General features: G+C 59.3%; 2 protein-coding genes across 9 annotated transcripts in view; one reads left to right on the top strand and one right to left on the bottom strand.

Moving 5' to 3' along the window:
- Wdr34 (WD repeat domain 34) overlaps nucleotides 1-786 on the top strand; it is a 9,266-nt gene extending 8,480 nt beyond the window's left edge. Inside the window, exons 10-12 of the mRNA XM_033758991.1 lie at nucleotides 1-105; nucleotides 219-376; nucleotides 482-786. The exon at nucleotides 1-105 is cut by the window's left edge and continues 93 nt beyond it. Of these exons, the coding sequence (XP_033614882.1) occupies nucleotides 1-105; nucleotides 219-376; nucleotides 482-720 (502 nt within the window). The 3' untranslated portion in view covers nucleotides 721-786. The remainder of the gene's footprint in view (nucleotides 106-218; nucleotides 377-481) is intronic.
- Nucleotides 787-789: 3 nt separating this feature from the next.
- The window catches only part of Sptan1 (spectrin alpha, non-erythrocytic 1), a 59,050-nt gene continuing 47,449 nt past the window's right edge, over nucleotides 790-12,390 (bottom strand). For 4 of the 8 annotated variants that reach the window (XM_010627318.3, XM_033759035.1, XM_033759036.1 and 1 more), the window contains 17 exons: nucleotides 9,628-9,836; nucleotides 8,417-8,537; nucleotides 8,151-8,272; nucleotides 7,747-7,879; nucleotides 7,124-7,222; nucleotides 6,387-6,546; nucleotides 5,982-6,058; nucleotides 5,210-5,419; nucleotides 4,698-4,994; nucleotides 4,497-4,609; nucleotides 4,059-4,076; nucleotides 2,337-2,391; nucleotides 1,860-2,056; nucleotides 1,732-1,785; nucleotides 1,503-1,649; nucleotides 1,268-1,415; nucleotides 1,071-1,196 (listed from right to left, as the gene is read on the bottom strand). In XM_010627318.3, coding sequence (XP_010625620.2) covers nucleotides 1,071-1,196; nucleotides 1,268-1,415; nucleotides 1,503-1,649; nucleotides 1,732-1,785; nucleotides 1,860-2,056; nucleotides 2,337-2,391; nucleotides 4,059-4,076; nucleotides 4,497-4,609; nucleotides 4,698-4,994; nucleotides 5,210-5,419; nucleotides 5,982-6,058; nucleotides 6,387-6,546; nucleotides 7,124-7,222; nucleotides 7,747-7,879; nucleotides 8,151-8,272; nucleotides 8,417-8,537; nucleotides 9,628-9,836 — 2,286 coding nt within the window. Of the gene's footprint in view, nucleotides 1,197-1,267; nucleotides 1,416-1,502; nucleotides 1,650-1,731; nucleotides 1,786-1,859; nucleotides 2,057-2,336; nucleotides 2,392-3,190; nucleotides 3,254-4,058; nucleotides 4,077-4,496; nucleotides 4,610-4,697; nucleotides 4,995-5,209; nucleotides 5,420-5,981; nucleotides 6,059-6,386; nucleotides 6,547-7,123; nucleotides 7,223-7,746; nucleotides 7,880-8,150; nucleotides 8,273-8,416; nucleotides 8,538-9,627; nucleotides 9,837-12,390 lie in introns of all 8 variants that reach the window. The other 4 variants (XM_033759032.1, XM_033759033.1, XM_033759038.1 and 1 more) reach the window with 2 other exon arrangements.

Below are 12,390 nucleotides of genomic sequence, written 5' to 3'. Positions count from 1 at the left end.
CCTGGTGCGGACGCCCAGCTCTGTGCCCCTGCGGGCCCCGGCGCGCTTCACCTTCTCACCGCACGGCGGCCCCGTCTACTCCGTGAGCTGCTCCCCGTTCCACAGGTGGGGCCCAGGAGCCCCAGTGCGGGTGACCCATGCAGGGTTGTCCCCACGCTAACCTGGGGGCCAGGGAGACGCACACGAGCGCGTGTCAGGAGCGCTCTGTGCTCCCCTAGGAACCTGTTCCTGAGCGTGGGGACGGATGGCCACGTCCACCTGTACTCCGTGCTGCAGGCCCGGCCCCTGGCCTCACTGCGCCTGTCCCACCGCTACCTGTTTGCCGTGCGCTGGTCCCCTGTGCGCCCCCTGGTCTTCGCCGTGGCCTCTGGGGAAGGTAGGGGAAGGCCACCGGCGGCGGGGCTGGGGTGACACCCTCGTGCCCCGGCCGCGGAGCCCTGGTGTGCGGGGCACAGGCAGAGCCGTGGCCCCGACCCCATAGGCGCCGTGCAGCTGGTCGACCTCCGGAGGAGCTCGCAGAAGCCCGCGGTGTCCGTCCCGCAGACCCAGGACGGGAGCCCCGTCTACTGCCTGGAGTTTAACGGACGGCAGCCCCAGCTCCTGGCTGCCGGCGATGCCAAGGGCTCAGTGAAGGTGTGGCGGCTGAGCACGGCATTCACGGAGCCGGGGCCCCGGGAGGCGGAGGACCTGGACCGGCTGGCGGCCGAGGTGGCCACCTGAGGGCCACAGGGAGCAGGGCCCCGGCTGTGTGGGTCAGGTGTGAGTGGAATGAAGAGATGAAGCCTTGAGGCGGAGAGCGAGTCCTTTATTTAATGTTTTTACGTGAAAACAGAAAATGGTGGGGGTGGGGGAGAACAGGCGGGCATGGCCAGCTGCTCGGGTTTTCTAAGTCGGAATGAGGGCAGCTGGCTCCCGGCAGCGCGGTCCCCAGAGCGAGGCGGTGACTGACTAGGCCGGAAGCGGTTTATGGGAGCACCGCTCCTACGTCTTACCCGGGCGAGGCAGGCTCATGGCTACAGTAACGGACACTGTCGGAGGGCGGACATGCAGCAGGGCGATGAGGGCCGGGGTCAGTTCACGAAGAGCGAGCGGGTGAACTCCACGTAGTCGAAGGCCGTGGGCAGCTCACGGCCTTTGCCGTCCACGTAGGGCTTCATGTGGGACACGCAGTAGTCGGCCTGTTCCCGGGTCAGGTTCTGGACGGGATGGGAGGGGCGGTCAGCGCAGCCCTAGGCCCGGGTCCCCAAGCCCCGCGGCCGGTGCGCACCTGGTAGAGCTCCTCCTTGGTCACGTAGGGCTTCCCCTCAGAGCTGAGGGCCCGGAAGGCGCTCTCGATCTCCTCGCTGGACTTGACGTTCTCCGTCTCGCGGCTGATCATGAAAGCCATGTACTCTTGCAGCGAGACGTGGCCGTCCCTGGGGAGGGATGGAGTGACAGCAAGTGCAGGGCGGGCTGGGGGCCAGGCCGTGGTCACCGCAGTCACCAGTGTCCCTGGCGCTTACCTGTTGGGATCCACCGTGTCCAGGATGGCCTCAAACTCGGGGTCGGGTTCTCCCTCCTCCACCATGGGGAGGTCATAGCCCAGTGAGCGCAGGCAGGACTTGAACTCCTGGTGGTTCAGCCTGCCGGACTTGTCCTTGTCGAAGTGTCTGTGGCACAGAGCCCAGAGCTGCTCGGGATGGGGCCTGGCTGCCGCGCCACCCCAGCCCGAGCCGGGAGGGACCTACTCACTTAAACATCATGCTGAACTCCTTGAGGGCCTCCTCGGTCACGCCCGTCGTGTTCCTGGAAGAGGAGCGGGATTAGAGGCTGCAGCCCTGCTGACCCCGGGGTCCGGGCCCTGCCTGCCCCAACGGTACCTAGCCTGGATCTGCTGCTCCAGATTGTGCTGCATGCGCATGCCCAGCTGGTCCAGCTGGTCCCACTGCTGGGCCAGGCCCACGGTGCTGTGCTCCGTGTACTTGTTGTCCAGGATGAGGGCCTCCTCCATGGCGGCCCCCAGGTCCTCGATCTTCTTCAGCTGACTCCGCATGGCTCGGATCTCCTGGTGCTTGCGCTGCAGGGCAAAGCGGGGCAGAAATGCACGTGATGGGGCCGGGTCTGAGACCACCTGATTTGGAGCAGTAGGGGCCACAGCAGCAGGGACTGTGGGCCAGAGGGCTGCTGCTTTTCAAGCAGGGCTCCAGGGAGCCACTGCAACATCGATCCTGGGCCGCTTGAAGCCAGAAACAGGGGCGCAGCCAGCCCATTGGGTCCTACTGAGGCCAAGAAGCAAGAGCAAACCTGCATGGTGGTGAGTGGGGCTGGGCTGGGCCGGGCTGGGCCCGCGTACTCACTTTGGTGGCTTCAAGCTGGGACTCAAGGGTTCCAGACTCTTCCACCATGCAGGACCTAAACACAGAAGCACAGTGAGGAGTGGCCCAGGCTCAGGCAGCAGAGCTCACTCGGGTGAACGCCTAGCAGCCTGCACATCCTTTCTCAGGAAACAAAACCTATCTGCTTCCTGACAGGCCCCGAGGGCCAGGGCACAGGGAACACTTTTCTCACAGTCTGGCAAAGGCCCCATCACCGAGGCTGCAGAGAACTGCCCTGTGCCAGGTGCCCACGGAGGAAGCCACGATCCAGGAGGGACAGCATGGCCCCTCAGCTAAGCAGAGGAGTGGGGTGCTCCTGGGGTGTAGGCGTGGGTTTGGGAAGTGGCCCTAGTCCTAAGCAGAGGAGTGGGGTGCTCCTGGGGTGTAGGCGTGGGTTTGGGAAGTGGCCCTAGTCCTGCCTGAGGAAGGACATGGAAGCCTCAATTTGTCACCGGCAGCCGCAGAGGCTCTGAGGAGCAGGTGGGCTTGGGGCAGCTATTCTCCCCCAAATCACACAGCACTAGATCGCAAAAGGCTCCAGTAAACAGAAGGCACACGAGTTGGGGTCACATGCAGGGACGAGCTCATACGGCGTGCACCCAGGCTCCTCCGTCCCCACCTGCCCAAAGCCCAGCGAGCTCTGGCGGGCAAGGCCCGGGTTCCGCCCAGAGGAAAAGAGCACTGGGGCCGGGGGCAAGAGGCAGGGCCGGTACGGTGGGGACGGACCCTCCTTCCGAGCAGCCCAGAGCGTGAGTTAGTCGGGAAGCAGCTGCCGGGGAGGCCACAGTGCATTGGAAAACCACGGTGAGGGAAGAAGAAAATAAGAGGAGAAAAACCTTCCAGACAGGTCATCCCCAACTTCATACTGATAGACACGAATGACCCGACGGTATGCTATGCTAGTCAGAGAGAAGAAACCGAATGAATACAGAGGGAGGCAGCGGGAGCACCCCGAGACGGACGTGCGCACCAGGTCCTGGCTGGCAGGGCGCGGGCCAGGGCGACTTGGTGCCAGGAGCGGCACCTCAGCCAGCCAGGGCTTGGGAGCCACAGGCCAGAGGGCATGGCGGAGGAGACAGGACAGCAGGCAGCGTGAGGGGCAGGCGGACGGGGGGTGCTTGGTCAGGCCCGGGCCAGGTGCTCTGTCCCTGTCCCTCACTGCTGTGTGGGGCTCATGTGGCCTCACTGGCTCAGGCAGTTTTCTCCCCTCGCCACCTCTACAGGCTCTGTCTTCTGTCCCAGAACCTCAGGGGCACCAGTGAAGCCACCGTAGTCTGAGGGGTGGAGCTGGCCTGTCCCCACATCACATCACCACCAGGCCTTTCTGCCTTCTGCTAACCTCCCCCAGGGGAAGCCGGGGCTCTGCCCGGCCCGTGCCCCGACACTGCCACCCAGCATCACGCCCGTCTACTACTGGGCGGCTGGGCATCATATCCTTGAGCACACGGGATGGGGGCAAAGAAAAGCCCAATTTGTCCCCGGGGCTGCAGCAATGGCCTCCCATCCTGGCCACGTCACACCTGGGGAGCAGCTCTGGGGTGGGGCAGTGACACCACCAGAGCACCATCGAGACCGGGGGCCTCAGGGCAAGGCAGAGTCCCTCCAGGTGTCCGTGCAAGGTGGGCAGAAGGGGACAAGGGGCACGGGGACAAGCACACGAGACACCACCACACCACGAGCCCGGACCAAGAAGACGATATTAACCCGTCGAGGAGGTAGGTTCTGTGCAGATCCCGGTGGCCATGACACAAGGTGGTATCCGAAGGCGGTGGCAATCAGGGACCGGGACAGAGAAGACAAGAAACAAAACCAGAACATGAGTTCCAGTCGCGTGTGACCCGTGCCAGCTACCGCCACCGGGGCTGCGACAGTGTCCACAGCCGGCACACCCGGCCTCCCGGGACGCCCAGAGCCCCACTCCCGCTGCCCCGGGCGGCGGCACCTGGTCTCCTGGATCCACTGGTGGAAAGCGTTGGCGTGCTGTGCGAACTCCTGGCGCAGCTTGTCGTTCTCCTCCTGCCGCCGCTGCTCCTTCTGCAGCTCCAGCTCACGCTCCTGATGGGGAGGCAGCCGTCACCAGCCGGCACACCCGGCCTCCCGGGACGCCCAGAGCCCCACTCCCGCTGCCCCGGGCGGCGGCACCTGGTCTCCTGGATCCACTGGTGGAAAGCGTTGGCGTGCTGTGCGAACTCCTGGCGCAGCTTGTCGTTCTCCTCCTGCCGCCGCTGCTCCTTCTGCAGCTCCAGCTCACGCTCCTGATGGGGAGGCAGCCGTCACCTTCTGCCCGGTTCCACCCGGCCCAATCCCAGGGGCAGAGAGGCGAGTGCCCGGAGCCCCAGACACCTTGATGATCTTCTGCAGGTTCCTCCAGGTCTCCTCCAGGGCCTCCATGGTAAACCAGGTGTAGGGGTTGGAGGCCACGCGGAAGCTCTTGATCTGGTGGTCCAGCTCGGCCAGCTGGTTGAAGTCGGCCTGTGCCGAGCTGAGGGAGGAGCGGAAGGCGTCGTGAGCCTCGCGCAAGGCTTTGATCTCTTCCAGGGAGTTGCAGCGCACGGGGTCTGTCAGGTCCTCCTCCGCATTCTCGAACCAGCTGTTGAAGGCCGACGCCTTCTTGGCGAAGGTCAGGAAGAGGTCCTCCACCTAGATGCAGAGGGCCCGGTGAGGCGTGGTGTGGCGTGCCGTGCCGTGCCGCGCTATGCCACGCCGTGCCGCAGGGGAGCAGGGCAGCTCCAAGTCCTCCCACCCCTTCCTCCTGCTCCGGTGCTCAGCACGGCTGTGGCTCTGAAGGCAGCGTCGGGGGAGGCGGAGGCAGAGGCCCCCACAGCACATGGAGCCTGACCTGGTCCCACCCTCACCTTGCGGAAGTGGCTCTGGGCCTCCAGCAGCTTCTTCTTCCGGGTGGCCGAGTTGGCCAGGAGCTGGCTCCACCTCTTCATGAGTGAGGCGTGCCGGGCCTCGATGGCCTTTGACTGGATGTGCTTGGCGGCCAGCAGCTGGTCTTTGAGGGCGGTGATGTTAGCGATGCCCTCCTGCTGGAAGGCCTGCAGGCCGGCATCGAAGGTCTCCTACAGCAAGGAGGACGAGCCGGCTTGCAGGGACTGGGGCCAAACTCGGGTCTCCGCTCATGGTACCTCAGCGTGGCGGGCACAGCCAGGTTTTCCCAGGAGTCCCCGCCTCCTGCTGGCCCTTAGTCACATCTGCTACCTCAGAGGCAGATTCCGGCTCCTTAGACATGGCCCACTCCCTCTGCCGGCTCAGTTTACCCTTTGAGACAGGCGTCCCCCACACGTACCGTGTTTCCCTGAAAGGAAGACCTGACTGGAAAATAGGCCCTAGCGGGTCATTACCATGGTGATGGCCAGTGGTGTGCAAAGACTAGACCTCTCTGTAAGGACAGGCTGACTGAGGCTGGCATTTCGATCTCAAGTTTTCAAGGCTGATTATTTTCCAGCGAGGTCGTCTTCTTGGAGAAACATGGTAGGTCCCCGCGCCTTTCAGTTAGACTGTTAGCTCTTGGCCCCAGGGCTGCAGCTGCATCCCCAGGCCTCACAGGAGATGGCCAAGCACCTCCAGGAAGGGCGTCGACTGCCTGTGGCCCACATGAAGCGCCCCAGTGGCCGCACTGACCTGTTTGGTGAGGAGAGTCTGGACGGAAGACAGGTCTCGGCCATAGTCATCCGTCTTCAAGCTGTTTTCCTTTTCCCCTAGAAAACCGAGTTGGAAACTGCCATCGCTTCACAGTGCCTCAAGACACATTAGACACAACAGGACTGAGAGGCAAAGCATTATTTGGTTTATATTTAAGTCCAAAGCCACCAGCACCCCTTTCTGACCTTGTGCCAGCTGGCTGCTCCCTGCACCCCCAGTCTGGCCTCCGTGTGACGTGAGCCACACGGGCCCCGAGGCAGAATCCAGGTCCGCGCACCCAGGTGCTGGGTGGCGCCCTCGGCCGGGGTAGTGCTGTGCCAGCATCACAGGCCCTTGTTCTGTTAGTCCTAGCAACAGCGCTCTGACCCCAGCCCGGCTGCTCACCGATCCAGGACTCCACCACGTCCGCCTTCCAGTTGAACTGAAGGAAGGCCGAGTTCTCGTCCAGTTTTGCCTTCCTCTGGGCCGCAGCCTTCTCCAGGTCCGACACCTTCCCGTTCAGGCCCTTCATCTTCGAGGAGATGTTCTCCTCGTGGTGATTGTTCTAGGCACAACCGAGGCACATCAGCCCCTCCAGCCGTGGCCGCTCTGACCCGGACCAGGGGCTGCATCTCAGCGAGCCTTCCGCGCCCCGGTGAACCCTCTTCAGGGCCGTGGTGCCGAGGGATCGAGGTGGGAGTTTCAGGGCAGCGGGGCTACTTCTGGGAGTTCACGCTGAAGATGGCATGGGGTGGGAAGGCGCTGCTGTTTATCACGGGATGCGGTCATTGTTAGTGGCCAGGGCCTCTGCAAGGAGCCACCTCCCAGCCAGCTTTTCTGTTTTTGAGACAGGATCTCGCTGTCTATCCCAGGATGACCTCAAACTTGTGATCCCCCTGCTTCAGTCTCCCGAGTGCTTAGATGACAGGTGTGTGCCGCTGCACCCAGATAGGAAAGATTTCTATGTAATTTTTATGTAATTATATTTTTATTTTCTGTCATCTCTATAAAGAGCTTGTATTATTGAGAAAGAAATTAAGAACAGCAGTTTGGAAGTGTTACGGTCACAGAACCAACACCGTTTGCGTAATTATGGAGGAAATGCAGCTTTTGCGGGGCTGCCCTCCCGGCCCACCGCTCACCTTCTTAATGAGGTCCTGTCCATTTGTGCAGACGTCGTTCACGCGGTCCTTGTGCACGGTGAAGTCGGTCTCGAAGGCTTCGTGCTTCTTCAGTAAGCCCTGGGGTGGACAGCAAGGCGGCTACTGGGTCCCTGGACACCGGGGCAAAGCCGGCGCGGCCCCAGGCCCATAGCAGTCACCGTGAAAGGGGGTGGCACCGAGTGTGGGGGAAGCTGCTCTCAGACACCTTACTGCAGGGCTCAAGCGCCTGGTCATCGAGCTACAGGGTCCCTCGTCCCCCCGCTTGGCGCATCTCCTTAGGGGGCCTTCCTAGCACCGGCCACCACACGCCGCTGCCTTCGAGATTTTACCAGCTGCCCTGACAGTGGACGCTGATTCCCACAGTGACGGGGCCACGCACTGCCACCCTGATCCTTGGGAGCAACTCTGCTGCTGGGAACTCAGGGACACACGGCTGTGACATTTCACAGCGTCTCCCGTCCCGTACTCGTGGGACGCCCTGGGGCTGACTGCCAGCAGAATGGGAGGAGGAGGAGGACGCCGAGACCCTGAGCCCTGCACCTCCTGCCTCTGCCGCTAGCCCCGTGATGGGCCCCACCGAGGCGCTCGCAGTCCTCCCTGACCTGGATGGCAGCCAGAGTATCTCCGTAGTCCTCACTGGCCACCAGCGTCATCTTCTCATTGATCCACGCCTCTTCCTCTTCCACGTTGGCTACGAACTGCTGATACTCCAAGGACTCCTCTAGCCGCTGACCCCTGCTTACAGGAAATGGGAACAAAGTCGTACTCCCAGGCTGAAAGTTTGATATCTAATGCGTGTTTTAGAAAACATTCGTAAGAAGGGCAAGATGTACAGGGTGTGGGGCAGGAGGCAGCCGAGGCCCTCAGGCAGGAAACTTGGAACTGTACACCGGGCCCAGATCTTGGACAGGACGCTCCATGCAGGCCTGATGGGCGTCCCTGGGCAGGCCGACCTTGGGGCCCAAGGAGAGGCCCAGAGCCGCGCCCACACCAGTCAAGTGCTCACCGCGCCGCCGCCAGCTGCTTCAGCTCCTGCCAGTGCTCCACGAACTGGGCCAGGCGCTGCTGGATCTCCTCCTGCCCGATGGTGTTGGCATCAGACAACTTCTTGCCAGTGTCCAGGACGCCCTGCAGAGCAGATCAGTCAGTGAGGCTGTGCCACCACCTCTGTCCCGAGGACAACCAGCCGCGGCCTCTCCTGCGGGGCCGTGACCACGCTGAGGTCAGAGCTGGGCTGGGCCTCCCGGTCCGTCCTCGCACAGGTGCACTCACCTGAATGGCCGGCTCGTGCGCGGCCAGCTCGGCCTCCAGCCGCTTGTGCTTCTTCCTCAGGTTCTGCACACCGGTGAGGTCGCGGCCGTAGTCCTCGGAGCTGACCAGCAGCTTCTTCTCCCTGGAGGCCGAGGGCAGTGCAGCGGGTCAGCGAGCGTACCCCGTCTTCCTGGGGGACCCACACCAGCCAGCCCCTCCAGGGAGCCTCTCTGCCCACGCACAGACTCATTGCGTGTCTGGGTTCTGCAGGGCATTTACGAGCGGTTTCATTGTGTCCCCAGTACAGGCACATGAGCAAAGAGGAGTTGTTATTTTTGACATGGGTCTTACTACGTTGCCCAGATCGGTCTTGAACGCACACATTCAATCCTCTTGCCTCAGCTTCCAGAGTAGTTGGGACTACTGGGTGTACCATCCTGAGTCTGGTTTAGATAACATGATTTAAATTTTCAAGCAAGCAAAGAATTAAGGAATTTGTCCTTAAAAGTAGTCTGCTGGAGCTGGCAGGGTGGCACACGCCCATAATCCCAGCACACTGGAGGAGGAGGTAGAAGAATCATGAGTTCAAGGCTAGCTTGGGTGACATAGTGAGACCCTGTCTATTTTGTTTTGCTGTTTTTTTTTTTGGTACTGGGATCAAACTTGGGTCCTTGTGCTTGTGAAGCAGGCAGTGGCACCACTGAGCTAAATCCCCAGCCCCTTTGTTTTGTTTTTTAAGACAGGGTCTCGCTATGTAGTCCAGCCTGGCTTTAAACCATATAGGCTGGCTGGCCTCAAACTCACATCGATCCTCCCGCCTCTGCCTCCCAAGTGCTGGGATTACAGGCATGTGCCACCATACTCCGCCACAGACCCTGTCTTAAAGCAGTGGTCTTTTCCATGCCACATCATTTGGGAAAGACAGATGGACATTTTGGGGGTAAGGGAGGACTTAAGAAAACGTCGGCCCTGTTTCCTTGATGAGCTGCTCTTTCCCAGCAGACACACATTTCACCATCCAGGGCCAGGGCAGAGGCCAACGTGACACCATTGCTGGTCACCACTGCACGTCGGGACGTGGAACTGTGTGTGGTGGCCCTGGGACCCAGCGGGCCTCTGGCTGTGGCCCTTTAGAAGCATCTCCCGAAAGCTCCCGCCTCCCTGGCAGTCCGTGTGCCCGCTGCCCGATGCTAAGGCCCTGCAGCCCTCGAGCACAGTTGCAGGACACGCACTTGATCCAGGATTCCTCGTCGTCCATGTCCCGAAAGAACTGGTGCAGGCGGTGGGACTCGCTCAGCTTGGCGCGCCGGGAGGCTGCCATGCTCTTGATCTTCTGGAAGCGCCCGTTGATGGTGTCCCGCTTGTCCTTCACTTGGGACGTGTCAAAGGCACTGCTGGTCATCAGGCTGTCTGCCTGGCTGTTCAGGTCCTTTAAGCGATCCTGGGGGAAGGGAACGGTTAGATACCTGGGTCTTGCTCGAGGCGGAGATGCTTACCTGTAAACCCAGCACTCGGAGGGTGAGGCCAGCCTGGGGTACACAGCAAGACCCTGTCTCAAAAAATCAAAACCCAGAACCAAACCAACACACACACAGAAATAGCTGGGGGTGTGGCTCAGTAACACGCCTTCTCCCTGTGTGGACACCAGGGCTGATGGGGCAAAGGTGTGGGGAGCCCCGTGCCCCTCAGCCAGGCAGCCGCACACTGTACTAGCAGGAAGGGACTCACTGGGATTGTTGTTTTGATTTGTTTTTTGATTTTTTTGGTTTTTTTGAGACAGGGTCTCACTATGTAGTTGAGACTGACCTGGAACTATGTAGCCCAGGCTGGTCTCGAACTCACAGTGATCCTCCTGCCTCAGCCTCCCAAGTGCTGAGTGCTGGGATTACAGGCGTGCGCCACCATGCCTGGCTCGCCACTGCTGTTTTGAGATAAGGTCCAGCTGTGTAGCTCAGGCTGTCCTCAAACTTGCTGGCCTTGAATGTACAATCCTCCTGCCCCAGCCCCTGGCCCCGGTGCTAGGACTGCAGGTGGGTGGCACTGTGCCCACTGAAACCCAGCCTTTACCGCCCACCCCCCTGCAGTGAGAAAAGACGCTGCAGTGGAGTGTCCTTTCTGTTGTTAAAATGCTGTGAGGTGGAACAGAGGCTCACACCTTCTAAGTGCATGCTCCATCCTTGAGTTCTACTCTAATCCCCACCGGCCCCCTTTAAAAAGCAGCAAAAGTTAACCTGAGGGGCTGAAGACAGGGCTCGGCTGCAGAGCACCCGCCTAGCATGCATGAGGCCTTGAGTTCAGTCGCCAGCACCCCAAACCAAGTTAATTTTATTAAATAGTCCTTTTTTTTTTTAACTTAGAAAAACTAACAGACTCTGGTCACTCAGCCCTGGGCATCCAATAGATACTTTATTTAGGATGACAGAGTAAGCCTTTTACTTCAAAGAAAGCTGATGGTTTAACACCAATGGTAAAATTTAAACCTTGAGCTGGGCAAAGCCCAGATGAGGCAGGAGGATAACAAACACCCGGCCAGCCTGGGCAACTTAACGAGTTCCTGTCTCAAAAAATAAAAAGGGCTGGGGATTTGGCTTAATGGCAAAGTACATGTTGGTTTGATCCCTACTAATGCAAGGGGGAAATAAAAAATCAAAACTTTCAGGAGAGAATTAGAATTCTGGAAAAATTATATCCATTATTATAAGCATGACAGCTTACCAAAATATAAAGCTTTTTGTTTCATTTTTTCTCTTTTGCGGTGCTAGAGACTGAACCCCGAGCCTTGTGTCTGCTCGGTATGCGATCTACCACCGAGCCCTACTCCAGTGTTTTTTTTTTTTTTGCCACTGGGGATTGAACCTTGCACTTGCCAGGCAGTGAGGCCACTGCGCAGGCCCTCCAGCTTTTTTTGAGACAAAGTTTCACTAAATTCCTGAGGCTGTCCTTGATGTCATGATACTTCTGCCTCAGCCTCCGGAGGAGCGGTGATTACTGATGTGCACAGCAGGCGTGGCCGAAATGTAAAGGTTTTCCTTTGATTTTGTGTATTTATGTAAAGATTTTCTGAGGAGACTGGTGGTGCAGTAGCATACAGAGTGTTTGGTTTCACTCCATGTATTGGACTCTTAGAAACCAATGTGCGTAACTCAGCAAACCAGTGCACATTTACCAAATGAGCCCGGCGCATTTGAGGTTAGAAATCATGAGTGGTGAGCACCACGCAGCTCCCAGGATGGACCAGTGGATTTGAATATAACTGGTATGAAAACTCAAGTGACAGGGTTTCAGAATGCGCTCTTTCACCTTTAAGGAACCCCCACTTACAGACGAGAGTATTCACAACAACGTGAACTAAGTCTTCCTCTCTGCCTGTCTGTAAAGCTGTGTTCCCCTCAGACACAATGCCCCACAGTAAAATGAAGTCAGAAGTGGCCGTACGAATCTGGGTGTCTTCTATTGTGCTGGCCATTAAAGAGATTTGCAGAAATATAACCCATGCCACTCGTCTCGTTCCTTTTTCTTTTGGAAAAATATTGTTGCTGCCCATTAAACACAGTTACGTCACAGACTGAGAGGCGCTGTTATCTGAAGTGAATCACTAAGTACCTGCGCTCCTCTCCACTTGACCCTCATGTTTCCTGCCCAGTTCGCGATGGCTCCGAGACCCCACTTCTCAGCTGGGGCGTGTCTCGGCCGGGCCCTCCGTACACCTCCCCTTCACGTGTGAGTGCGCAGGCGGCCCAGAGTGATCTTCTCCCACGTGCAGATGCAGAGGTGTTCCAGCACCCAGGGACTCCCTCGTGGGACCAGTCCGACCCTTTCCCAGCCTTACCCATGGGAGCCAGGAAACCGTTCTCCAACTCTAATCTTTTTACTCTGAGAATATAGTAGCAATCTTTTTTGTTTTGTTTGGTTTTTTGAGACAGGGTCTCACTATGTAGTCGAGACTGACCTGGAACTCACTGTGTAGCCCAGGCTGGTCTCAAACTCACAGCAAT

This window comes from Fukomys damarensis, unplaced genomic scaffold (genome assembly GCF_012274545.1).
Source record: "Fukomys damarensis isolate Sample0158 unplaced genomic scaffold, DMR_v1.0_HiC HiC_scaffold_36, whole genome shotgun sequence".
Classification (NCBI taxonomy): domain Eukaryota; kingdom Metazoa; phylum Chordata; class Mammalia; order Rodentia; family Bathyergidae; genus Fukomys; species Fukomys damarensis.
Note: the sequence above shows the minus strand (reverse complement) of the source record. Positions and strands in the feature narration are given on the sequence as shown.